At 38.0% G+C, this 24426-nt stretch overlaps 4 protein-coding genes across 9 annotated transcripts in view; 2 read left to right on the top strand and 2 right to left on the bottom strand.

Annotated features, from left to right (window-relative positions):
• The window catches only part of col23a1a (collagen type XXIII alpha 1 chain a), a 120634-nt gene extending 118162 nt beyond the window's left edge, over window positions 1-2472 (bottom strand). The window contains exon 1 of one of the 4 annotated variants that reach the window (XM_046849293.1): window positions 1928-2472. In XM_046849293.1, coding sequence (XP_046705249.1) covers window positions 1928-2179 — 252 coding nt within the window. In that variant the 5' untranslated portion in view covers window positions 2180-2472. The remainder of the gene's footprint in view (window positions 1-1927) is intronic. The other 3 variants (XM_046849292.1, XM_046849290.1, XM_046849291.1) reach the window with 3 other exon arrangements.
• Window positions 2473-2965: 493 nt separating this feature from the next.
• On the bottom strand, window positions 2966-8908 carry clk4a (CDC-like kinase 4a). 2 transcript variants are annotated; one of them, XM_046849294.1, is made up of 13 exons: window positions 8757-8908; window positions 7743-7900; window positions 6586-6823; window positions 6001-6091; window positions 5606-5672; window positions 5351-5467; window positions 4596-4762; window positions 4404-4498; window positions 4173-4302; window positions 3993-4075; window positions 3811-3890; window positions 3604-3694; window positions 2966-3416 (listed from the first exon to the last, which is right to left on the bottom strand). In XM_046849294.1, the coding sequence occupies exons 2-13, from the start codon at window positions 7898-7900 to the stop codon at window positions 3270-3272; spliced, it is 1464 nt and encodes a 487-aa protein (XP_046705250.1). In that variant the 5' UTR covers window positions 8757-8908; the 3' UTR covers window positions 2966-3269. The 2 variants fall into 2 exon arrangements, with proteins under 2 accessions (XP_046705250.1, XP_046705251.1); XM_046849295.1 differs by lacking the exons at window positions 6001-6091; window positions 7743-7900; window positions 8757-8908 and having other exon boundaries at window positions 6586-6717.
• A 3187-nt stretch (window positions 8909-12095) lies between these two features.
• LOC124386434 (guanine nucleotide-binding protein subunit beta-2-like 1) lies at window positions 12096-16613 on the top strand. The gene is made up of 8 exons (XM_046850277.1): window positions 12096-12312; window positions 12991-13162; window positions 14233-14380; window positions 14527-14622; window positions 15311-15421; window positions 15770-15910; window positions 16174-16284; window positions 16492-16613. The coding sequence occupies exons 1-8, from the start codon at window positions 12204-12206 to the stop codon at window positions 16555-16557; spliced, it is 954 nt and encodes a 317-aa protein (XP_046706233.1). The 5' UTR covers window positions 12096-12203; the 3' UTR covers window positions 16558-16613.
• Window positions 16614-17601: 988 nt separating this feature from the next.
• On the top strand, window positions 17602-22608 carry nme5 (NME/NM23 family member 5). Of its 2 annotated transcripts, none has more exons than XM_046850278.1 (5): window positions 17602-17860; window positions 20413-20618; window positions 21409-21509; window positions 22081-22199; window positions 22312-22608. In XM_046850278.1, exons 1-5 carry the CDS (start codon window positions 17714-17716, stop codon window positions 22393-22395), a joined length of 657 nt encoding a protein of 218 aa, XP_046706234.1. In that variant the 5' UTR covers window positions 17602-17713; the 3' UTR covers window positions 22396-22608. The 2 variants fall into 2 exon arrangements, with proteins under 2 accessions (XP_046706234.1, XP_046706235.1); XM_046850279.1 differs by having other exon boundaries at window positions 17603-17860; window positions 22084-22199.
• Window positions 22609-24426: the final 1818 nt, after the last annotated feature.

Genomic DNA, 24426 nt, shown 5'->3' with positions numbered 1-24426 from the left:
CAGACACTTATACAGTACAATCTCTGCAATCTCTTTCAAAAACAAATATGCCCTCAAAGAAATTAATTTGTGCTTCTGAAATTTATAGATGCCAAAGAGAATAAATTCTGCATGTGCATTTTCAATCACTGTGATCCAGACCTTAGTTTATATCAGAAAATCCTGAAACTGTGCAGCATCATACAGACAACATAAAAAAAGGACCTGTTATTCTGATGGGAATGAGATGTTCATTGACACAAATATAAAAAAAAGTTTTGTAAGAAATCCAATGTATTGTCCTGTTTGTACACATTGTTTTGAGAAATGCACTTTACTGATTTACAAATATTAACGATGATTCGAGAAACGCTCCGAAGCAACTGAGAAAAACTGTAATACATTATTGTATATTGTGACCTCTACGTATTTGTTCATAATATTCTTACCTAAGAAACACTACAGACTAAACACAGTGTATATAAATTAATTCTTTTATAGACACGATGATGTTGAATTCTTGATCCCGACTGGTTAGAAGGAGTTTAATTAAATCATTAATGTTTTGATTAATTTCGATAACAGCACTATAATTATAGGAAGGTCGTATCTTAGTGGTTAAGGCATTGGACTTTGGCTGTGAAGGTCATGAGTTCAAATCCCAGCCACACACACACACACACACACACACACTTCTGGGCCCCTGAGCAAGACCCTCAACCCTTATCCAGAGCATCTGTTAAATGTGTGTTTGTTATGTTCCTATAACAGCATGGCTCCAGTATGTTATTTTTAATATAACGTATAACAAGTCATTATATATGATTTGTACTTTTACTGCTGTGTGTGTGTGTGTGTGTGTGTGTGTGTGTGTGTGTGTGTGTGTGTGTGTATCTACACATCTGTCTATCTGTATATGACACAATAGTTTGCGCAGAATAATAGCAGTCCAGCAAAATCCAAAATCAGGTCATTATATATTATTGGTATTTTTATTTATTTCATATTCTATCTATCTATCTATCTATCTATCTATCTATCTATCTATCTATCTATCTATCTATCTATCTATCTATAAACAGCTAAATTACAGATACAGAGACATGAAAAAAACAAAGGGACGACACATGATTTAGAAGTTATGATGACATTTTTGAGAGTAGACAATATTTTTAAAGGCTAATAAAAAAGAAACAGGATCTTACCGATAATGTGATCAAATACATCATATATATATATATATATATTTTTTATATATTAACTTTAGTGGAGTTGTGATTTGCAGAATATGTTTTAAAGATGCGGTCAGTTTTATTACTACTAAAAATGCTTTAAAAACCCTGATGTTTCATGAAATAATGAACACTGAGATATGGCACACAAAAGGGTATTAAATTAACAATCAATTTATATAATTCCTCATTTATAGATTTGACCTCGGGTTATTTCTACAGGTCATTTTTTATAAAAAGTGAAATACACTGTTATTCTGGCAAAATTAATAAATAAATAAACGACGTCAGATTCAGTAATAATTGCATTACAACACCTCCACATGTGTACAACTCATCCTGATAGGGCACAACAATGATTTTTAAAGCTGATTAAAAAAAATGTAGAAAAAATAAAATGTGTATAATACATGAAACATTTCTGTTTATATATAAACACTTTAAAAAGCACAAAGCATAACAAAGGTGTGGATACTAACTAACTAAAAAAGTAAACAAACAAACAAACTTTGTCGTTACATTAAAATAAATGTAACAATAAAGTGGAAGTTATATATAAATTTGATTTGTTATTTTATTGTTACAATATAAATTGAATATTTTTTATTTATTTTAGTTGAATGCCGGTCAAAATGATAACATTTGTAATATAGTGTTGTTTATATTGTATGTATATATAATTAATAATTGCTCATATCTCTGGAGATTGTACTCACTTCTTGCACCAGACTTCGGACGGAGCCCTGCAGCTCGTCGGTCACCGGGCCGCCGGTCTTCAGCTCCAGCTCCAGCGCGCGCACTCTGCTCTCCATCTCGCGCGCCTTGATCACCGTGAAACAGCACGCGGCCAGAGCACCGAGCGACAGCGCGAGACACACGGCGGCGGCGGCTGTGAGAGAGGGCCAGCGGCGCGCGGGGACCGAGCCGGGCTCTGAAGATGCTTTCCTCTCCTCCGGGTGTTTATCCATGCCGTACCTGGGGCAGATCCGGTAAATTCTGGAGGCGCGTGCTTTGTTACCTCTGCGAGATTACAGTTGTGAACGAGGTGAGAAGTTTTTGATGAAGATGATGATGAAGATGATGAACGAGCGCCAGTAAAGTCTTCTGCAACTTACTGATAACTCTCGCGTGTACAGCGCGCGTGCATGTGTGTGTTTGCTATGGACCGTGAAACGATTTGGGGTGTGTGTGTGTGTGTGTGTGTGTGTGTTTGGGGAACTGACTCGTGCGTGGGGATGTGTGTTTGCGTGCGTGCGCGCGCTATCCAGGGCTACCCAACAGCACGCTATTATACTAAACAGGATGTGCAGACAGCACGCCACCTATTGGTTACTATGGTACCCGTACTAATTAGACTTGTACAGGTTTTTGGCCTGGGTTGCATGTTGATGAACTGTGCTGTCACAACGCTTTTTCTCGACAATGACACTGGAGACTCCTTCCATAACCAATAAAACACTTTTAGCTTTAAAAATTAAACACCGATTCAAACCCAAATTCTTGTAGCTTTACATGGTTTAACAGAGGTAGACTTCCGATTCTTTTAATGAGAAATGAAAATATGTTAGGAAACTAATGTTCAATATACAACTAATAGAAATGATGAAAATATCAAATTTGAGTACTATCAGGATGATCTGTAACATTTCAGGCAGTTTTATTTGATATCGTTTTGACATGATAAACAAAATTAAACCAGTCTGCTGCCATCTAGTGTTTAAAATGTGCAACTTTGGCAAAACGAAAACACAAAGTTCAATGTAATTGTTTTATTTGAAAGTCAGAAAATCAAAAAATGTACACACCTATTAACACAAAATGGCAACCCAATGAATTAATCAAGTTACGTTACTAATGCAACAAATGAGGAAATAAGACTTAACAGAAACCCTTCACATCTTCAGCTGTTTGTTGATTGTATAAAATACAATAAGTTACAGATATCATAATTTACACATTACAAGGAAAAGGGAAAGATCTGGACATATCTGGGACTGATGCAGTCCTCTAAACACAGACTCTCACAGAGAGTAAAAAAAACTTTTTGTTGGTTTTGTTTTATTTGTGCCCCTTCCTAAGAGCATCAAAAAATGGGTGTTTGATAGTTTCGTCCAGAGTGATCCTTTTGGACACGTCGTATTCCAACATCTTCTCGAGGAGGTCAAACAGCTGTTCATGGGCCAGGCTTTTGGAGGTCATGTAGGTCTGTTTTAAGGAAAGGAAAAAAATAAATAAATAAATGCAATGCCCTATAATGTACAATAATCAGTTTAGAGTTCCCAGAAAGGAGATATATCATGGAAATACCAAAAGAAAATCAGAAATAAATAAAATAACTATATATCTAGCAGATATGAAATAAAGTGATACATTAGGGTGATAGGACACTCACTCTAAGAGGTTTGCAATGTTTCCGGACGTATCGTCCTGATGAGGAGTGCATGTCCCAGTCTAGTTTGTTGTGATGGACAAAGCGCCGTTTCCTGAAAAACACCACAAACGCATTATAGATGTAAACAGGGTACGTAAAAACTCCACGCAACCAACACAATCATTTCATAACAACAAAATGCCTATAGTGTTAAGAGTAGAGACTCACCTGGTCTTCTGAAGCATCTGTGTTGGTATGGGACCCAGAACTCTTTCCATCATAGCCAGATGTTCTTTACTGTCATGGGTCTGCAAACAAAAGTCACAATTATACAAGAGGCTGAATTTCAGATAATTGTTAAAGGATCAGGTTAGTCTTATTTGCTATATAAATCTGGTTATATTTTTCACCTGGAAGAGTGTTGTTCCAAGGTAGTACTCAATAAGAATGCAACCCACGCTCCAGACATCACAAGATTGATCCCAACCCAGCTCTGTTGAACAAAAGCAAATAAAACCCAATCAGTGCTCAGGGATCACCAGAGATGAGAACAGACAGACATCAGCACATGAAAAGCAGTCCAAATTTACCCAGAATGACTTCAGGTGCACGGTAATGCCTTGTGGATACCACGGTTGTGTGATGCTCGTGATCGTACGTGGCGTTCCCAAAATCAACGACTTTTATATCGGGGCTCTTCACTGTCCTCTCGTCTCTCTTCTGCACAACAAGGTCAAGATGTTCGTTCAACTTTTGCCGTTCTTAAAACAACATACGTGAAAGAGCGTGACGTAATAATAAAAAGACGACTTGGTGCTCACCATTTTTGAATTGTACTCCAGCTTATACTCTGAATCAACAAACAATATGTTCTCTGGTTTCAGGTCAGTGTGCGTCAGCTTGTTTTGATGCATGACTGAAGAGGAAAGAACATTTAAAAAATTAGACACATTCACCACCACAGCTCAGTGCTGAACAGTAAACGCTCATCAGATGGTGTTAGGACTACTCACACTTCACTGCTCTGATGATCTGGTAAGCCATGTGCCTGATCTGGTCGATTGGAAAAGGCTGGAAGTTGTTTTCTTTCAGGAAATCAAAAGTGCTTAATCCGAGCAGTTCGAACACAATGCACACATGGCCATGGTGGTCAAACCAGTCAAGCATATGAACACAGCAGCTGTAAGAACAAAAAAAAAAAACGGTCAGAAAACTTTAGGTTTCTAATATTCCATCGATATACAATAAAATCAGTCATCGCCACATCTGGATGGGAACAGAAATTCTGTTGAGCTGCACTCTAAGCTGTTCCAAAGTAAGGGGCAATAGAACAAAAAATACTGCATCACAATTTTCAAAACACTTCTACAACATGAAATACAGAAGCAAAATTAAGTGTTTGCATAAAAAAATACTATTAAAATAAACCAAAATTGTAGAAATGCATCTTACAATTTTATAACCAAAGGTCATCTGCTAAGGGAAGTTCTACACTGAATTTATACAAAAGCATGTGTTTAGAGTGAATGTACATAATACTCTTATCTGTAGGGGGAAAAAGAGGGAAGAAAGTATGTGTAACAACAAGGACACCAACACCACAACCTGTTTGATTTGAAAACATTGCTCTTATTGACTGACAACTCCACAAAGGTGCTTATTAACTCAATACCAGACGCCTACTGTTAACTCAGCATTCATACTCTCATTTTACGCTTAAATATAAATACAAAAATGTTTAGCAGGACAGATAATTTCAGATACTCACTATGTTTTGTCAGTGTTGAGAGAGTTTATATGTTCCAGTACTTCGACCTCGGACATGGCTGCTTCCCGATAACGTCCAATATTTTTAATAATCTTCAGAGCAACATGAGCACGTCGGCTGGAGGGGGAAAAGAAAGAGGAGTAAGGGAAAAAAAAACCACCAAAATGTCAGTTAGTGGAATGAAAATGAATCACTGAACATGAAAATAACGGAACCTCATCCCTAAACAACTATATTCGAGGAAGCATTTCTTACTTTTTGTGATCGATGCATTCAACTACTTTTCCAAATGCACCCTCTCCAAGTGTGCACACGATCTCATCTAGGGTGTAAAAACAGGCAGTTAGACACACTGAACCTCCAGTAGAGCGTAACTGAGACATACTTGAAACATCTAAGATAAAACTGTAGATAATCAAGCACTCAAAAAATACATGGCAAATGTAAATTCAACGCAATGCAGTGTTAGACTAAAATAGTTGAAATAGAAGAAAAAAAAGTATAAAGTCTATGACTTGTTCCCTTCTGTAGTGCTGATATAATCATGCCCCCAAAAGCATTTATCCTAAAATCACTACACGTGACATTTCATATGAGACAAAAATACAACAGATACAGAAGGTATACAAAAAAAAGTATATATTCTATACATCTCGCCCTGAGTATGTCTCCACTGTGATAGATCAGGTGCCCCTCCTCATCATCCTCAACACTTCTGGATCTTTTCCTGCGATGGCTCCTCTGGAGGTTTTCGGAACACCATCAGCATCACCACCATCATCATTAACCCATGAGAATCAGAGCGGAACCAGAACGTGGCCATTCATTCATTCAGCGCGGGAAGAACGGGGGAAGCGATTCAGCCCATTCAGATAGCGCAGCAGTCAGGCCCGGCCACAGGGTGCAGCCAACGCAAATTCATCCCGCGACAGAGATATGCACAGGGGGCCCACCACATAGTGTGTGTTACAGAAGAAAAACAATGGCAACACATTTTCAGACAAGATACTTAAAAATATTTAAATTAGACATCATTGACAGTTTACATTTACCTCCTCCCCAATCCCCCCAACCCCCCTCCCCACCAGTTGCCCAAAATAATTTTTCCCTATTATTTTCCTGTTTACTGGCATCAGGCAATCTATTTAATGAAAAGTGGGTTTCTGCAGTAGTCCATCTACACAGACAAAAAGAAAAAGATAGCATAATGAAAAGAAACGAGACGGCGCGCATACCGAGTGAGAGCGGCGGTGACGAGAGCGACTTCGGCTGCGTCTCCGCCCATGCCGGCTGCTCTGGCCACTGTAGCCGGATGATTTGCTGTAGTGATGCCAGTTGCGGTCCCGGTGGCGTACCCGATACCGGTCCTTCTCTCTTGAGACACTCACATGGCTGTCCATGTCGTACCCTGAATCCACAGCTCTGGCCTTCGTCCCCTGTTTTTCGTTCAGACTCCGGCTCTCCAGGTAATGCCTGTCATAACATTCAACATTTTTTATTATTAAAAAATTTTAAAAATAAATGTTTTGTTTACAATTAAGTCAAGTGCACGCTTATGTTTATAAATGCACGATTAATACCAAACATCAACACAGACTGCTCTAATACAGTTTGAAGTCAAAGTCAACACGTGATAAAAGAACTCTAAACACTGCTTGCGACGTGATTACCAAACAGACTTTCTGTTGAGTCCTAACCCAAACCAGAAAGTCTTACAGCTGACCTTCCCAATCGCAAAAAACAATTTGAGTAAATCGCGTTTGTGGTGGTTCTCTCTCAACCTTGTAATGATCACAACACTACAGCGCTCAGCAACAACTTTCATATGGTTTAAATATATCTGAGAAGCTGCTGAATCCAGAATGAAAAGCAAAACACTCTCAAGGAGGCCCTTGATATCGGTCACGCATCGTCAACACAAATCAGGACGTCGACTGAACACTTTTGGCATGTTTAGACCGCATCAAGTGTGGTCTACATGTCACGTCAAAAGTCAGAGTCTGGTTTCTTCCAGGAAAAAAGAGGAACATCAAACGGCTAATATTAGATCAGACGCTGCCTGTGCACGGCAGTGCAGCCCATTAACTAAACGGTCCATGCCATGGACCCCAAGTTGATAGAATAACAGCATATTTTATTTCTGACCCAAGGCATTATTGGTTGAAATCATGTAATGATCAGTATTTACAGTTGATTGAATGACATTTACATTTTATAAACACGTCATCTATTTATACAGATAACATTATAAAAAAAGCGTAATTTAAATAAACTTGACTTGACTATTGTATGTAAACTGAACATAGTGTACTTTTAGACACCACCGATTGTTGACCTATGTGATTTAAATTGTAGTGTAGATGCAAATATTTTTTTTATTATTATTATTTACCCATCGCTGCTTCTACGCTGATGGTGACGTTTACAGTACTTGTTCTCCCGTTCGCTGCTGTGGCTCTCTCTTCGACTGCGCTTTCGGCCTCCTGTCTTGTCCTTCCAGCCGCTTTCTTGACCAGCTGGTGACCAACTTGTGGTTTCTCGCTGCCTCATCTGCAAACAAAAAATAAAAACAATAATTATACAGCTCCAACAAAAAAAATATACAAACACAACAAGATTTATGGACGAGTAACCAACATTATTTAGTTTGGCTATTGAATTTATAACATGTCTACAATTAATTAAACAGTTACTTTTGTTAAAAATAAAAAAGAATCCTGCAAGGTATGAAACGTCGGTACACAACGCTCTAAAGACCACCGCCCAGCAAACCACAACTGAATTCATAATTAATCGCTAGTGTTACTTTTTATATAAACAATTTAAAGCAGTCAATATTTTTTATAAATGAAATTGTATGTCAAAAACAACAAATCGACAGTTTAAAAAAACTAAATTTAATAAAATAAAAAGCAACCTGGTTAACGCGTCTTCGTTACTACCAGAAATAACAGCTAATTGTTATCCGATTACTCTTATCCGAAAACATTAGTATTAATGTTTTATATTTGTTGCCATGGTGACCTGAATTCGGGCGTTTCCGTCAGAGCACCTAAAATCCGTAAATAAACGAAATCGCGCAACAATACTGCGCATGCGCTAAATAACGCTGACACATACCATAATCGTATGAAACACGTTTGAATATAAAATACAAAATAAATAATGTTATAAATATCTAAGTGTAAGAGAATTAAAAATAAGAAGAGAAATGAAAATGATAAAGAATTGAAAATAAAAATGTACTACTGAAATGCATTTGACAGAGAAAGGAGCCTACAGCGCGGCTAGTCGGATCGCTGTGCTAAGTGGCTAACGCCGCTCGAACAATAACCCAAAAACTAATAAACATAACATTGTAATAAAATATCAACCAAAAATATAATAAAATATGAACGTATCTCACCTTAATGGCGCGGTTTATGTTCTGAAATGGAAAATAAACTGCAACAAGATAATTTTTCCGCGGCTGAAACACAACCCTGCCTTTTGTCTACAAAGTCTGTTTCAAAATGGTGGCCTGACTCTTCTAGAAAATTCTACGCAAGCATGGGGGGGTGTTTATTTCCCACCCCAATTCATACACATGGATTCTGATTGGCTAGGACTAAACGCGTTCTACATTATGATTGGCTATAATCCTTTACCTCATGTAGATAGCTAATCAAAACGTACCAAGAGATGGAGTTTATGGATACGGTAACGGGTGGGCGCAAAAGAAGGCTTTTAAACATGGGAGAAACCATTATGGAGATGAACCGTCACTATTAACAAATATATATTCAAAACAAATAATATCTCAGAATTATTATATGTAAATTCCATAAATCCTAATAATTTCTATGTATTTAATTTAAGTGTGTATTGATTTTAAAGACAACAAAAAAACTTAAAGGTTCTTTCTATCGTGATGGACTTTCCCAAACTGTCATGGCGGAGGGGAGCTTTCATGGTCTCATGGAGAATCTAATACGAGTTTTCAGAATCACGTTTTACAAAATTATATGAGATATTAAAGATGCAGTTTTAATGTAAAATGTGCATTTTCTTTAAAACATTACAAACATAAAAAAATGGTGTTTATCAAGTATAATTAGAATTTAACCCCTGACAATAATGTGATCATATACATAATATTTTGCACTAGATGTTTATTTGATTCATCCTGTATCATCAGTTCAATATAAAAGTTTAAGATCTATAAACATTTCTTCACATTGTTGATAGATTCACTACCAGTCAAAAGCCGGGACACACTTCCCATTATTTTGAACATTGTACATCAATACTGATAAATACGTATTTTGCTAATATACATATCATATTTTAAGAAGAAGAAGAAGAAGGATCATAGGGTGTATAAGAGTGGAGGAAGGTGCACAGAGGTGGACTATGTTCTATGTAGGAGATGCAACCTGAAGGTGATTGGAGACTGTAAGGTGTTGGCAGGGGACAGTGAAGCTAAACAGCATTGGATGGTGGTCTGTAGGATGGTTTTGGAGGTGAAGAGAAGGAGAGTGAGGACTGAAAGAAGAATAAGATGGTGGAAATTAAAGAGTGGGTGATAGCCGGAGTGATTTGAAGGGTATCTACAAGAGTAAAAGGGAAAGTATATAAGACTGTGGTGAGACCTGCGATGTTGTATGGTTTAGAGACAGTGGCATTGAGTAAAAGACAGGAGGTGGAGCTGGAGGTAGCAGAGCTGAGGATGTTCGTTGGGAGTGACGAGGATGGACAGGATTAAAAATGAGTTTATTAGAGGGACAGCACATGTAGGACGTTTTGGAGACAAGTTGAGGGAGGTGAGATTGAGATGGTTTGGACATGTGCAGAGGAGGGACATGGGGTATATCAGTAGGAGAACGCTGAGGATGGAGACACCAGGAAGGAGGAAAAGAGGAAGACCAAGGAGGAGGTTTATGGATGTGGTGAGGGAAGACATGCAGGTAGTTCGGTTGAAAGAGGCAGACGTAGAGGACAGGGGGGTATGGAGAGAGATGATCCGCTGTTGCGCCCCTTAATGGGAGAAGATGAAATAGGAAGAAGAAAAAGAAGAAGTACTTCAATACTGAAGACATCCACACTACGAAAGAACAACTATGTAGTCCAGGGGTCACCAACCTTTTTGACACGAGAGCTACTTCTTGGTTACCGACTAATGTGAAGGGCTACCAGTTTGATACACAATTCTGAATAACAAATTTGCTCAATTTACCTTTAATTATATGTTATTAATAATGATTAATGATAGTCATCTATGTCTATGTCAAACTCAGTTGCACAGGGGGCTAAAACTCAAAGCACACTTTAGGTCATAGGCCAAACAGGATAAACATTTATTAAACACACTAAAACTAAATGTTTTTTTTTCACATAAATATGAATAAAAACAGACAAGTATATTATTCCTATTATTATTATGTGCTTTAGCTCTATCTTGAATCTACTCTCTTCTGGTAAGGTAGGATTCTAACTTTGTATAGCTATTTAACTCTGATTCTAGAGTGTTGGTCTGTGCTTATTAGTTCGTATCTTAGCGTGCACTACTGAACAAATTTTCTTTGGAGGTGACGTCTGCCAAAACTGCCTTCTACAAGGAAAAGCTTGAGGCCTCTGCACAAGATCCTCATACGCTTCACTACTCAACCCCCCCTGCTGCACCTGCTCCATCCTCCCTGACTGCTAATGACTTTGCCTCCTTCTATGATGAGAAGATTAAGAAAATCTGCCAGACCTTCACATCCTCCCCAACAATGACCACACAACACAGCCGACAATCCACTACGTCTCTGTCAAGCTTCTCAACCTTAACCGAAGATGAGATACTGCAAGTCATCCAAACTTGCAATCCCACGACCTGTCCTCTGGATCCAATCCCTTCAACTATGCTTCAGACCATCACTCAAGATCTCCTGCCCTACATCTCCACAATCATCAATGGGTCGTTAACATCTGGCTATGTACCAACCACCTTTTAAGCAAGCAAGGGTCATTCCCATCTTGAAGAAACCTGCTCTGGATCCATCAGACATCAACAACTACAGACCAGTATCACTTCTCTCCTTTCTTTCTAAATCTCTGGAACGCACTGTTTTTACCCAACTGTCAGTCTATCTCTCACAGAACAACCTCCATGATCCTAACCAGTCTGGATTCAAAGCGGCACATTCCACAGAGACGGCCCTTTTGGCTGTTTCTGAGAAACTGCATGCTGCTCCGTCAGCCAAGCTGTCATCTGTACTTATCTTCCTGGACCTTTTAGCAGCATTTGACACAGTCAATCACAAGACCCAGAATATTTTAGACTTTCAATTGTCCAAAGTAGCTACATTTAGCTTTGATGACAGCTTGGCAAACTCTTAGTGTTCTCTCATAAGACTTACAAGGAATCTCTTTACAACCAAGGAGTTCCCAGAGGTGTTGAGTACCTGTTGGCTGCATTTCCTTGACTGACAAATACTCTCATATGGTTTGAGATCAGAGACTTGTGGAGGCCAGCTTATCTGATGCAGCACTCCATCACTCTCTCTTGTGGACAAATAGATCTTCATAACCTAAAGGTGTGTTTGGGGTCGATCTCCCGTTTTAAAAGAAATTGTGCAAACACCCCCCCTCCTTGGTTGTTAACAGTAGGTGTACCACAAAAAAATCCCATAACTGGACACCAGGTGGCGATATTCGCGCTGTGTTTGATTGCCGGAAAGAGATGAAGAAGAGCGCGCTCAAAGTTTGTGCTTCCTGTATGATGTGTCCTTTTTCCTGTTACTGCATGGTGAGAGGCGAGGGGAGGTTTCAGCTCTCCGGTACAATCCGGCGCCATCCACCTTTAAGGTTGTTCTAAAACTCGGGGAAAATGACGGAACAGATGACAGTAAGAGGGACGCTGAAGGGGCACAGTGGATGGGTCACTCAGATCGCCACAACGCCGCAGTTTCCCGACATGATTCTGTCCGCGTCCCGGGGTAAGAACAGCACACAGCCCCGACCGTTTCCGGTTGCCAGAGCCGTACAATTTATTCCACCTAGCAGGGATTACCGTGACACATAACCTAAATTTGGAGCGCGTTGATATGAAAATACGTTTGGAATAATTATATTCATGTCTTAGAAAAAATAAAAAGTCGTGTGAAGTTTTACCGTATTGTAATAAATCCCAATGTAATAAATCCCAATCTGGCAACCCAACATATAAACTATGTAAAATGTACAATGTTAATTGGTGCTTTAATTACGTTCACTAATGAGGTGAGAAATTAGTGCAATTCTGACGTCACAAGTTGGCCCTATTAGTGCAACCGTCTGCTAAGGAGAGTGAGATTGACGCAACAGTGCTTTAAGGCGCATGTGCACTTTACACGTTTTCACTTGCGTGCATGTCGTACATCTGATCTGTTGCCCAAGACAAATCAAATGTTTTCACTTACTAGAAATTTGCTTCCAGTTCTGCACATTTTTATACAAGATAAATAAAAAGGGATCAAATTGGCTAAAAAAAAAAAAAATGGTATCGAATGTTTTTCCCCAAATAAATATTGCACAAAAACAATGTTTGTCATTACAGCTACTGTAATATACAGTATGATTACACTGCCAATGCTCTCTGATTCAACTTCCTCTTATTTATTTTTTTTAATTCACAGACAAGACGGTCATCATGTGGAAGCTGACCCGTGATGAGACGAACTACGGTGTCCCCCAGCGTGCCCTGAGAGGACATTCGCACTTCGTGAGCGACGTTGTGATCTCCTCTGATGGCCAGTTTGCTCTGTCCGGCTCATGGGACGGCACTCTGCGCCTCTGGGACCTGACAACGTGAGTGTAGGGTCTGATCAGGTGGGGAGACATTTGTGCCCCTACGTCTCGTCCGTGTCAAACTAACCTTAAGTGAAAGGGAGGATGAAAACGCTTCAGTGCGTGTTGGTATATAAATATATAGAATACACAGACTTGTTTATACCAAATATTTAAAATAATTTATATTTAAATTAATAACAGCACGTTCTGAAGTGTTTTAATCCTCTTGTGTGACTGATTACAGTTAGATTTGTTTGCTGTTTATCTTGAATTAATACCTTGTGACCAGTCAGATTTGAGATGCTGTCCTTTGCATTGTTGCACTGGTAATCCTGGGAAAACGTTTTGAAGACTACCTGAATGCGGGGGGGATAATATATATACATGCATATTTATATCAGAGGTTCACTGTTAGTAGCTGGATAGTTCACTGATTTTATGTCGTACTTGTCTAACAGATTAATCAATCAATGGAGAAAACACTCCTCCATGTAAAATAGTACTGAACTTTTTCACAAAAATAAATACAAAATCATGAAAATGTGCTTAAGGAAATAAATATGAATAAATAAATGTTAATAAAATGATGTAATTAATAATAAATGAAATATAGCGCTCTCCGTGCACCACGCAGTCTCGCATGCTAAAACAGCGTGTAGTGTCAGTGATTTGCCTGTAGAGGCCGCCCTCGTAATGACGGCGGTTTGTTAGCCGGAAAAACTAACTGTTTGGATTTTTCCCCTTTTTTTTCAGCAATCAACTACCGATGCCGATTAATTGGCAAAACTGATTAATCGGTCGACCTCTTATTATATTTTATATATATGTATGTATAATGCAATTTATGCACCATATTCCTTTTTCTAATTACATTGTGCACAATGCATCAGGATCAGATATTTCCTTGATTAAACCCAATACAATAATTTCATTTTTTAGAAAATTAAACAGGAAAAGAATCAATGTGAATAAATATAATGCATTTAATTCCTCTAACAATAGTTTGATTAAAGAATATTTTACTGTATTTACTTTAGCCATGAACCGTTTTCATGTTGCGGATTTATTCATGCTTTTTGTTCCTCCAGCGGCACGACGACTCGTCGCTTTGTCGGCCACACCAAAGATGTCCTGAGCGTGGCTTTCTCTGCTGATAACCGTCAGATCGTGTCCGGCTCCAGGGATAAAACCATCAAGCTGTGGAACACCTTGGGAGTGTGCAAGTACACCATTCAGGTCAGAAGGCACATCTAGATATGTCCTAAGTGTTGGAGTTTATAACTTTTCAATCGATCAGGTCTATGATCTAAATCAAGTTCTTGATAAAACCTCCATCAAATGAACGAGTTAGAAATAATGAGCTCTGAATTTCTCTCCTACAGGACGAGAGTCACACGGAATGGGTGTCCTGTGTGCGGTTCTCCCCAAACAGCAGCAACCCAATCATCGTCTCCTGCGGCTGGGACAAGATGGTCAAGGTACTAAACGCCCCTCGTTTATGCAGTCTACGCTCTTTTGCACAGCGTCACCCGATGACTAAAAAAACGACTTTCTGTCTGAGCTTTCGGGCTCTGAGGACAAGTCCTGCAATTATGATGGGTAACAGTGCAAGTCTGTAGGGTTTTCTTTGTACACCAGGGTGTCACAACAGGTGATTTGAAGATGAAGGGAATAAAATTTAGTTACAAAAATAAAACCATGTTTTTCTATTTCTCCTAATTAGGGTTGCAAAATTCCAGGAATTTAAGGCTGGAAAATTTCATGGGAATTAACAGCAATTAATCAGAATAAACTATGAATTTACAAAGAGATTATTTTATAAAAAAATGCAGAACAAAACAGTATATTTAAGTATGTTAAGAAATATCTATAATTGTTTTTCAATAATTGTATAATCTATAAAAAACTTACATTTTATTAGTTTGCATTGTGAAGAAGCAAAATGTTTGATACAAGAATTTCTCAATTCCCAAAATTTCCTATAAGTTTCCAACTTGGAATATTTCCAAAATTCCCCAGATGATGTTCTCATAGAATGTTTCTGAAAATTTACTGGAAAATATCTACCCCTTTTGCAACCTTACTCCTAATACACAGCCTGAAAGGTACGAAATTTACTTCTACTTTCAACACGTACCATGTTTTCTCTCCGATTTGTGCATCAAGGTGTGGAATCTCGCAAACTGCAAGCTGAAGACGAATCACATCGGCCACACGGGATACCTGAACACAGTCACCGTGTCCCCTGACGGCTCACTCTGCGCATCCGGGGGAAAGGTACGCATTTATCCGTTTCAGCTCAACTGAGAAATGACGCTACAATAAAGTTGAATTTACATGTAATAAGGAGGTAAAGCACGAGTAATTAGGGTAATTAGTTCTGGGTTAACCCTAGGTTATTTAGTTCTGTGATCTGCTTTTCAACCTGCCCAGTATAAAGTATTCAATATTCCCATTCAATGCGGTCACTCTGGCTTCTTGGTTTGATGTGGTGATGAAACTCCAATGCCATCTGTGTCACTGTGATGATAAAGAGGCTGTTTCTGAACACGCGTCCAGTTCTCAAAGAGGTGTATTGATCAAACGATGACGTTCAGCTGCTCAGATGTTTGTCTGCTTTTACAGGACGGCCAGGCAATGCTGTGGGACCTGAACGAGGGGAAGCACTTGTACACTCTGGATGGAGGAGACACAATTAATGCCCTCTGCTTCAGCCCCAACCGCTACTGGCTCTGTGCCGCAACCGGCCCCAGCATCAAGATCTGGGTGAGCTTGTTAGTCTTGTAAACCATCACCTAGAGAAAATCCACCCCACATAAAGGGTTTAGATCGGAATATTCTGGTTGGGTGGTTTCTTGACGAACAGCATGAAAGATTCAATGATGGAACTCCAATGCCTACTGCAATTTTATGATGACGACAAAGGTTTCTGAGAAATCAACATGTCCTTGCTTTCCTATGGCTTTTCATTTCATGAGGTTCTGACACGATGCTATTATTTTTTTTCTTATTCCCCCCCGGCTTATCAGGACCTCGAGGGCAAGATCATCGTCGATGAACTGAGACAGGAGGTAATCAGCACCAATAGCAAGGCCGAGCCCCCACAGTGCACTGCTCTGGCCTGGTCTGCTGATGGACAGGTATGGAATCTATCCTGTTTTTTGTTTTTACTGCTATTACTGAGACCCTGGTGATTATAATATCACATGAACTCTGAACCCACATGGTGAGAGTCCTGCAATTATGAGGGGATGATTGTTCTCCTGAGGAGATTGAATTGTGTTGGGGTGTTTCCTCGTTAAGTTCTCCATTCCTTATCTTTTGTCTTCTGTTTTCTTCTTTTACAGACGCTCTTTGCTGGCTACACTGATAATCTGATCAGAGTGTGGCAGGTTACCATTGGAACACGATAGAAGGATTTTCTAATGTTTGAATGTTGAATTAAAAAAAAAGAACATTTTTAAAAACATTTCTGTTTCCATGTGTTGTGTTGGTTTGTTTTGGCTTAACAAAAATCCTAGCGTCAAATCTTTTAGTTGATGCAATTCTCCAGATTACATCACGGGTGCTGGTTCACTAGTGTATAGAATCTGTGTGTTAGATTAATTGAACTGTCCACACTTGGTGATTTTTACTGTAATATAACTACAGCATTTTTTTTCCCTCCCCAATAAGCTTCCTTTGTGGCATTTCGACTAGTTGCAACCGCTAAATCATGTTAATTTTGTACATTAAAATACACAGATGGTGCCGTGACCCGAGATGACTGATTCGTCAAAACGACTTCAAACCACTTTAATCTGATTAACCAGGAAAAATTTTATAGCTTGTGTATTAAAAAATGTTCATGTAAAAAGATTTAATATACAAATAAAATGTACTCTTGAATGAATATTATAATTGGATGTCTAGCAGCTTTAAATGTCTTACTAAGCCTACATTCCCTGAAAAAGGATTATTAATAGTGAATGCATAGGTCTGGACAACGGATATATGCGTATAGGATGATGGGCTATTATATTTAAAATTAAAAAAAGCATAAATAGAGGACAGGAAGTGACTTTACTCGGCAACAGTCGCATTTTAATAATTTTCTGCTACCTGAGAGTTTATATACAGTAAAAGCGCGCGTAAAATAAACCGACCAATCACATTCGAGGATTATGATGGCGACTGAAAGAATGAATGTTGAAAAAGTAGTGCAGCTATATGGTAAAAAATTAATAAAAACGTTATCGATACACGTAAATTTATAGACACTAAGCAATTCGTTTATACTAAAACTATATATTCGCTAAACTAAATACTTCACAAAGGTTCTGAGGTACTGAGGTCGCCATTTTGATCGCCGGGGACGCCTTTTATACACAGGCGCAGCTCGCGACAGTAGCACGGACCAATCAGGAAGCGGGTAAACGGAGAGGGCGGGGCTGTGTTGGAGCTGCTGGGAGGTAACTAGGCAACCGCATGACAACAGAAAGCTCTGTGAGAGATGTTAGTTTTGTGCAGAGTAAAAGTAGATTGTTGTAAAATTTGTTAGATTTAATAAAGGGCTATTTGTATATAAATATGAAAGAAAACTCAGTTGAGATTGGGGAAGCGGATCTACCCGGTATTTTTGTAGAGAGGACTTTGGCTTTGATCAAACCAGACGCTATTGATAAAGCAGATGAAATCGAAGATATGATCCTACGCTCAGGATTCACTATTTTGCAGGTAATAAACAAAATGAACATGCATCAGATCTTAGATGTATCTGTGATTTAAAAAAAAAAAACATAGGATATAACTAGAAAATTTGCATTAAAACAACAATATGAATGGTGCACAAATCAAAATGATAAATACATTTACAAAGCAACAATAATAAAAAACTATTTTACTTTAATAAAGTATGGATAAGAGATGAACAAACGAGGGCCCATGGTCCAGAGATGACCCATAGTGAGCATGGTTTAAATCATACTGACTTGATAGAACTTCAGTCTGGTTCCTCTACACATATGGAGAAGATGGCCTGTAGTGACCTTTGATTTTAACTATAATGATTTTTGACATTAGAACATTCTAAATGGTGAAGTGAAGAACGCTGATTTTCTTCATCATGGCACCTTTTAGTGGGTTGATTTATTTATTAGGCAGCAAGTGAACATTTTGTCCTCAAAGTTGATGTTAGAAGCAGGAAAAATGGGCGTAAGGATTTGAGCTGTTTGACAAATTGTGACGTCTAGACGACTGCGTCAGAACATCTCCAAAACTGTAGCTCTTGTGGGAAGTTCCTGTTCTGCAGTGGTCAGTATCTATCAAAAGTCCTCCATTGAAGGAACAGTGGTGAACCAGCGACAGGGTCACGTGCGGCAGAGGCTCAGTGATGCACGTGATGAGTAAAGGCTGGTCCGAGTGGTCAGATCCAACAGACGAGCTCCTGTATAACAAACTGCTGAAGAAGTTCATGCTGTTAATCCTCCATGGGTCAGAACTGTTTTGGCATCAAAAGGGGGACCAACACCGTATTAGGCAGGTGCTCATAATGTTACGTCTGATCAGTGTAAAACTATAATGAATGGACATTTGGTGATGAAGATGAACTCTCTTTTGGGTCTGGTTCCTCTCAAGGTTTTTTCCACGTATGGAAAATCCATTGTAACAAACTTTATTAATTCCAGTCCAAATCCATCTTCATGGTTCTTGAGTTTATGGATCTTTAGACTGTCATTATGAACCATTCTCAGCTGCATAGAGTAGTTTCCAGCTGATTAGGTAGGGCATCAAGATGAATCATGCAGGACCATAAAAAAGAAATGGACAGAATCACTGGTACCTCAGGAGTATAGAACTTAACAGAGAGGTCATGGGGGGCAGGAAGAAACCTAGTTTGATCCCTACAGGTTTGCTGATCATACATATGACTATTGCTTTGTAGCAGGGCCGGCAGCAGCAGTGGGCAGAGCTGGGCTTAGCCCAACCATATTTGCATCTTGCCCACCCAATCAAAGTTTGATTGAATTATTCTGAAATAACAAATAAATGTGATGTGACATTGTTTAGGCTTAGATGGATGGGTGGAGAGAACAATAGCTAGACAGAAAAAAAGGGATATGACTGATAGACAATACAAATAAAATTTCAGGTTGGTTGTAAATTAATCAAGTGTGGAAAAATAATAATAAATAATATATATAAAAAAGTGCCAAAAAAAGAAAAGTGGTTATTAAAATTCTAATGCTGTCTATGGTTAAGTAATGAATTGAGAAAAAAAGAAAAAATCTTCAAAAAAAAAGGAACAGTTCTATAAAAGTGGAAAAAAATAAACTTTATATAATGTTATGATTTTGTACTCACGTTTAAAAATCGGGTTGATAAGTCGGTTTTAGATTTAATTTACTAAGTACTAAAGTGATCCAATAAAAACAAAATTGATGGAGTTTAAAAACCAGTTAAAAAAAACTATTTAGAAGTTTTATCTTTTAGAAGTTGTTTTATTATCACTGATCAGGTTTAGTTTCAATCACATTGTTACACATTTTGTAAATATTAATTATGGGGAGAACTGGATTAGATATTGGAGACACTACCCTTGTTATGTAGTTGGATAAAATATTAAGCAAAAGTAAAAAAAAAAATAAACCACTATTATAGATAGATAGAAACTGCATTAACTACAGTGTGTAGCTTGAGAAGATCACTGCAGGTGATGGATTGGCGTAATCCATTTTTCTCCATTATGATGTTGATGAATGTGATTGTATTGTATTGATGTATAGCGTACAGTGAATTGCTTTGGAGTAATGTATATATCTCTAATAAATGGACATCCAGTGCAACCTAGATGAGGAATGGTTTCCCTCGTGAGTCTGGTTCATCTTAAGGTTTCTTCCTTATGCCGTCTCGGGGAGTTTTTCCTTGCCACAGTCACCACCAGCTCATTTATCAGGGACAAACTTGCTTATAAAGAACATCTTATTAATTTTTATCACCACATTATCTGTGTAAAGCTGCATTGAGACAATGTTCATTGTTAAAAACACAATACAAGTGAATTGAATTGAATTAAATATGTAGAAGTACAAGAATCAATACGGCAAAATAATCCCTCAGTATTGTATCATGGAGAAGCCAAAAGAAGTATTGTATAGTATCGACTCTAGTATTTTCTCAAATATTCTATACTCATGCAAAGTCAGATTAAAGTAATTTGATCATACACACAGAGGAACGTCTGTCATTGGAATAATTAGCTAATTCTCTATCTTCTCTCATCACGTCAGAAACGTAAGCTTCAGCTGAGCCCAGAGCAGTGCAGCGATTTCTACACCGAACATTATGGACAGCCGTTTTTTCCGAGTTTGACGGCGTTCATGAGCTCCGGCCCGATTATGGCTCTCTCTCTAGCGAGGCGTCAAGCCATCACAACTTGGAAAGATCTGATGGGACCAGGAAACTGCACCAAGGCCAGAGAGACACATCCTCAAAGGTAACAAATTATTTTTTATCTCTAACACCATCAATAAAAAGGTGGAATACATGATTTTGGAAATTTGACTTCCAGCTCAAAACGCTTGTGTGTGTTTGGATTGGCTTCCAGTCAGTTATTTTACAGTCCAGGTAGTTTCTGGAGTGAAGATCCCTGAACATAAGCAGGAATAGGACAATGGGTCTATCACTACCTTTAAAATGAGGAATATTTAACATATAGATGATTATTCATTTCTGATCATCAGAAACTTTAGTTTCATTTTATACTTATTTAATGCTCATTGTAGATAAAGATTTGTGTACATGAACAGTGAAATATGAAGCATAGATTTAAAATAATAATATTTTAAAATACAGTCAAAGAGTTTTATTTTATAGTATTTATAGGCAAAAATATTTAGTTTTTTTTTTAGTTGATATACATGTTTGGTGTAAATGCTGTTTATGATCACATTTTCATGGTTTGGCAAAATCCAACACGGAGGCCATTCCAAAGCAAAAGAATACAGTGCTTTGGAAACCATCTGAGAGGATCATTATTATTCACATCTGTGTAAATGCATTTCAATTATCAGCACAAAAAAAAAAAATTTGGACACAAGTCATATAATGAGTAAATATTGCTTTCTATATATTTGCCCACAAGTTCATAAGGGACTTTTGAGTCTTACAAAAAATATGCAAAATCACTTTATTTTCATATATATATATATATATATATATATATATATATATATATATATATATATATATATATATAGTATTTTTTTATTTTTTTACTTTTTCAGCTTGAGAGCGAAATTTGGGACATCTGGCTTAAGGAATGCTGTACACGGCAGTGAAACATCGTCGGCAGCTGAAAGGGAGATCAGGTTCATGTTTTCCAGCAGTAAGTAATAATTATCTGTCTGTCTGTCTGTCTGTCTGTCTGTCTGTCTGTCTGTCTATCTATCTATCTATCTATCTATCTATCTATCTATCTATCTATCTATCTATCTAGATTTTTAGAGAACACCTGCAGAGAAACAAAGATGTGTGTGTGTGTGTGTGTGTGTGTGTGTGTGTGTCTCAGAGATGGCAAAAGCACACACATCCTTCACTTAAGTAGAAGTACAGATACTTATGTTTTGATATTGATCATGTCATTAAATAGATTAAAACTAAAGTAACGAGTCTGGTTTGAAAATGTAAGAAGTAGAAAGTACAGATATTTGTGTAAAAATAAGCAAAGTAAAGTAAAGTACTGATACCAGAAAAATCTACTTAAGTACAGTAACGTAGTATTTGTACTTTATTACTTTCTATCTCTGGTGTGTCTATGTGTGTTTGTGTGTTTGTGTTTGTGTGTGTGTGTGTGTGTGTGTGTGTGTGAGAGAACCTATAAGATAACTGAACATTTTCAATCCACTAGTTTTAATGAACTTATTATTATTACTTGTTCTTTCTTGTCTTTGTTTTAGCAGTAATTGAGCCCATTCCCAGGGGTGAAGCTGCCACAGATTACCTGAACAGGTGTATTAACCCAACACTCCTTACTGGCCTTACTGAGCTCTGTAAAACAAAACCAGCCGATCCTTTCGTAAGTAATGATTATCACTGAAAATGTATCAATTTGATTAATTTAATCAATAAATATTATTTTTTCCTTTTTACTTCTCTAATGTGTATTTTGTCGTGTGTGTTGTCCCCAGACTTGGCTGGCTGAATATCTGATACAAAACAACCCAAATAAACCCCAAATAAGTGAAGAGATTGCAGATGAATATGCAACTTAAATATAAATGACTACGTTTCCACTGTGAAGCACGGAGGAGGAGGTGTGATGGTGTGGAAGTGCTTTGCTAGCTGATAGTTATCCATCATTGAAGACACATTTAACCAGCGCAGTTACCACAGCATTGTGCAGCAATTTGTTTTTGTTTTCAACATGACCATGAATTCTTTAAAGAATGAAAACCATAAAACATAATCTGGGTTATTTTACTACTAATTCCATGTGTGTTCTTTCATAATTTGGATGTCTTCAGTACTTGTGTAGGTTGAAAATTAAAAAAACAAGAAATAAGAAGAAGGTGTGTCCAAACTTTTGACTTATGGTACTGTATGTGTGTGGCTTTTAACCACGTCCTCCCTGAAAAAACATGCCTGTAGGTGTGAAGAAGTGTGTGAATGATTCGACTCATCTTTTTTTAGAAGATTGCTCAGTGCTGAAGGCAAAATATATTGTGAAGAGGTGGATCCAAACACTGTGTGTTTCCATGTAAAAGCACGTGGCATTCAAAGTAAAAACAAACTTAAATTACATTTTGTTATCAGGGACATTTATGATCTTGACAAAATGGCTAACAACATAGACACTATTTTGTAGACTTAAATGGAGAATTATCCAGTAAATTATGGGGTGCCACAAGGTTCAGTTCTAGGACCCCTACTTTTCACAATATACATGCTTCCCTTGAGAAATATTATTAGAAGTCATGGGATTAGCTTCCATTTTTATGCCATAAAAAAACAGTACACAAAAGCTTTAGCATTTCAACCTGCATTTAGAAGCATGTTCTGTAACTTCTAGTTCAACGGTAAAAGATCTGGAAATTATTTTAGACAGCGACTTGTCTTTTAAAAATCATATCACCTACATTACAAAAACATCCTTCTTTCACCTTATAAATATTGCAAAGCTAAAAAACATGTGGTCTATATCTGTTGAAGAGAAGCTCGTCCATGCGTTCATGTCCTCCAGACTGGACTATTGTAATGCATTACTAGGTGGATGTCCTGCTTCATTCATCAACCCCAATCTCATCCCTACACTGGCTACCTGTTAAGATAAATGGTTTATCTACCATGTATCTCTCTAGTTTTCTAACATGCTACAATCCGTCATGCTCCTTGAGATCTCAACACTCCGGACTTCTTGTAATTCCTAGAATAGCCAAATCCACTAAAGGTGGTAGAACATTCTCACATCTAGCTCCTAAACTTTGGAATTGTCTTCCTGAAAGTGCTCGAGCTCAGACACACTCTCCCAGTTTAAGTGCAGATTAAAGACGTATCTTTTTAGTTAGTTCTACACATAACACACATCACATCATAACCTTGTGCTCCAGAACATCTTATCACATGCACATTACCAACTTGTGCTTATTAATATCATGAACAGCAGCTATGCTAATTCCTCTCCACTGCTTCTCTTTCTCTACCCATCCGAGGCATCTTGAGGTTGCACCACGCTCCAGTCATGTCCCACCTCGTGAAGATTGTGGACCTTTAAAGAAGTAGATGCCCACAAACATTCTGAACCATCTAGAGACGTACCAGCGTTATTTGGATTCCACCCTATGTAGAGTTTGGACACTGGACCTCTTTTGAGTTTTTAAAGGTTTTGGCATAGAGAAGCTAGTGTTGGATCTGTGATGATCTCAGATGTTGTGCTATTTTATGAGTTGCTCAATAGCTCCTATATAAGACTGTAGGAAGATCATTACTCATAATCACACACTTTAGTCTTGATCTCACCCAAATGAGGATGGGTTCCCCTTTTAAGTCTGGTTCCTCTCTATGTTTCTTCCTTATAACATCTAAGGGAGTAATCAATCATCAGTAATCAATACACATAATACACCATAACTTAAGTTCTGTAAAGCTGCTTGATGACTTGAATTTATATATGAAGATACGTCTGGAGTTTATTTACACGTTTATTTATTGAGGGAAAAAAACCTCCATGTGGATGAAACCCGCGCATTCTGCGTCCACATGGAGAAGCTTGGAAGAGGTTCGGATTGTAGCGCGTTCAGGGGCGG

Source organism: Silurus meridionalis, chromosome 5 (assembly GCF_014805685.1).
Source record: "Silurus meridionalis isolate SWU-2019-XX chromosome 5, ASM1480568v1, whole genome shotgun sequence".
Taxonomy (NCBI): domain Eukaryota; kingdom Metazoa; phylum Chordata; class Actinopteri; order Siluriformes; family Siluridae; genus Silurus; species Silurus meridionalis.
The sequence above is the reverse complement of the archived record's forward strand: the minus strand, read 5'-3'. Positions and strand labels throughout refer to the sequence as shown.

What these genes read in the sequence shown, in the direction of transcription:
- nme5 (XM_046850278.1), top strand. Translation starts at nt 17,714, where the DNA reads ATGAAAGAAAACTCAGTTGAGATTGGGGAAGCGGATCTACCCGGTATT. An exon ending in CAGGATTCACTATTTTGCAG is followed by an intron (nt 17,861 to 20,412) that starts GTAATAAACAAA and finishes TCATCACGTCAG; the next exon opens with AAACGTAAGCTTCAGCTGAG. An exon ending in CAGGTTCATGTTTTCCAGCA is followed by an intron (nt 21,510 to 22,080) that starts GTAAGTAATAAT and finishes TCTTTGTTTTAG; the next exon opens with CAGTAATTGAGCCCATTCCC.
- clk4a (XM_046849294.1), bottom strand. Translation starts at nt 7,900, where the DNA reads ATGAGGCAGCGAGAAACCACAAGTTGGTCACCAGCTGGTCAAGAAAGC. An exon ending in GTCACCGCCGCTCTCACTCG is followed by an intron (nt 6,092 to 6,585) that starts GTATGCGCGCCG and finishes GAAAACCTCCAG; the next exon opens with AGGAGCCATCGCAGGAAAAG. An exon ending in CTCAACACTGACAAAACATA is followed by an intron (nt 4,763 to 5,350) that starts GTGAGTATCTGA and finishes TTGTTCTTACAG; the next exon opens with CTGCTGTGTTCATATGCTTG.
- LOC124386434 (XM_046850277.1), top strand. Translation starts at nt 12,204, where the DNA reads ATGACGGAACAGATGACAGTAAGAGGGACGCTGAAGGGGCACAGTGGA. An exon ending in GATTCTGTCCGCGTCCCGGG is followed by an intron (nt 12,313 to 12,990) that starts GTAAGAACAGCA and finishes TTTAATTCACAG; the next exon opens with ACAAGACGGTCATCATGTGG. An exon ending in TGTGCAAGTACACCATTCAG is followed by an intron (nt 14,381 to 14,526) that starts GTCAGAAGGCAC and finishes TCTCTCCTACAG; the next exon opens with GACGAGAGTCACACGGAATG.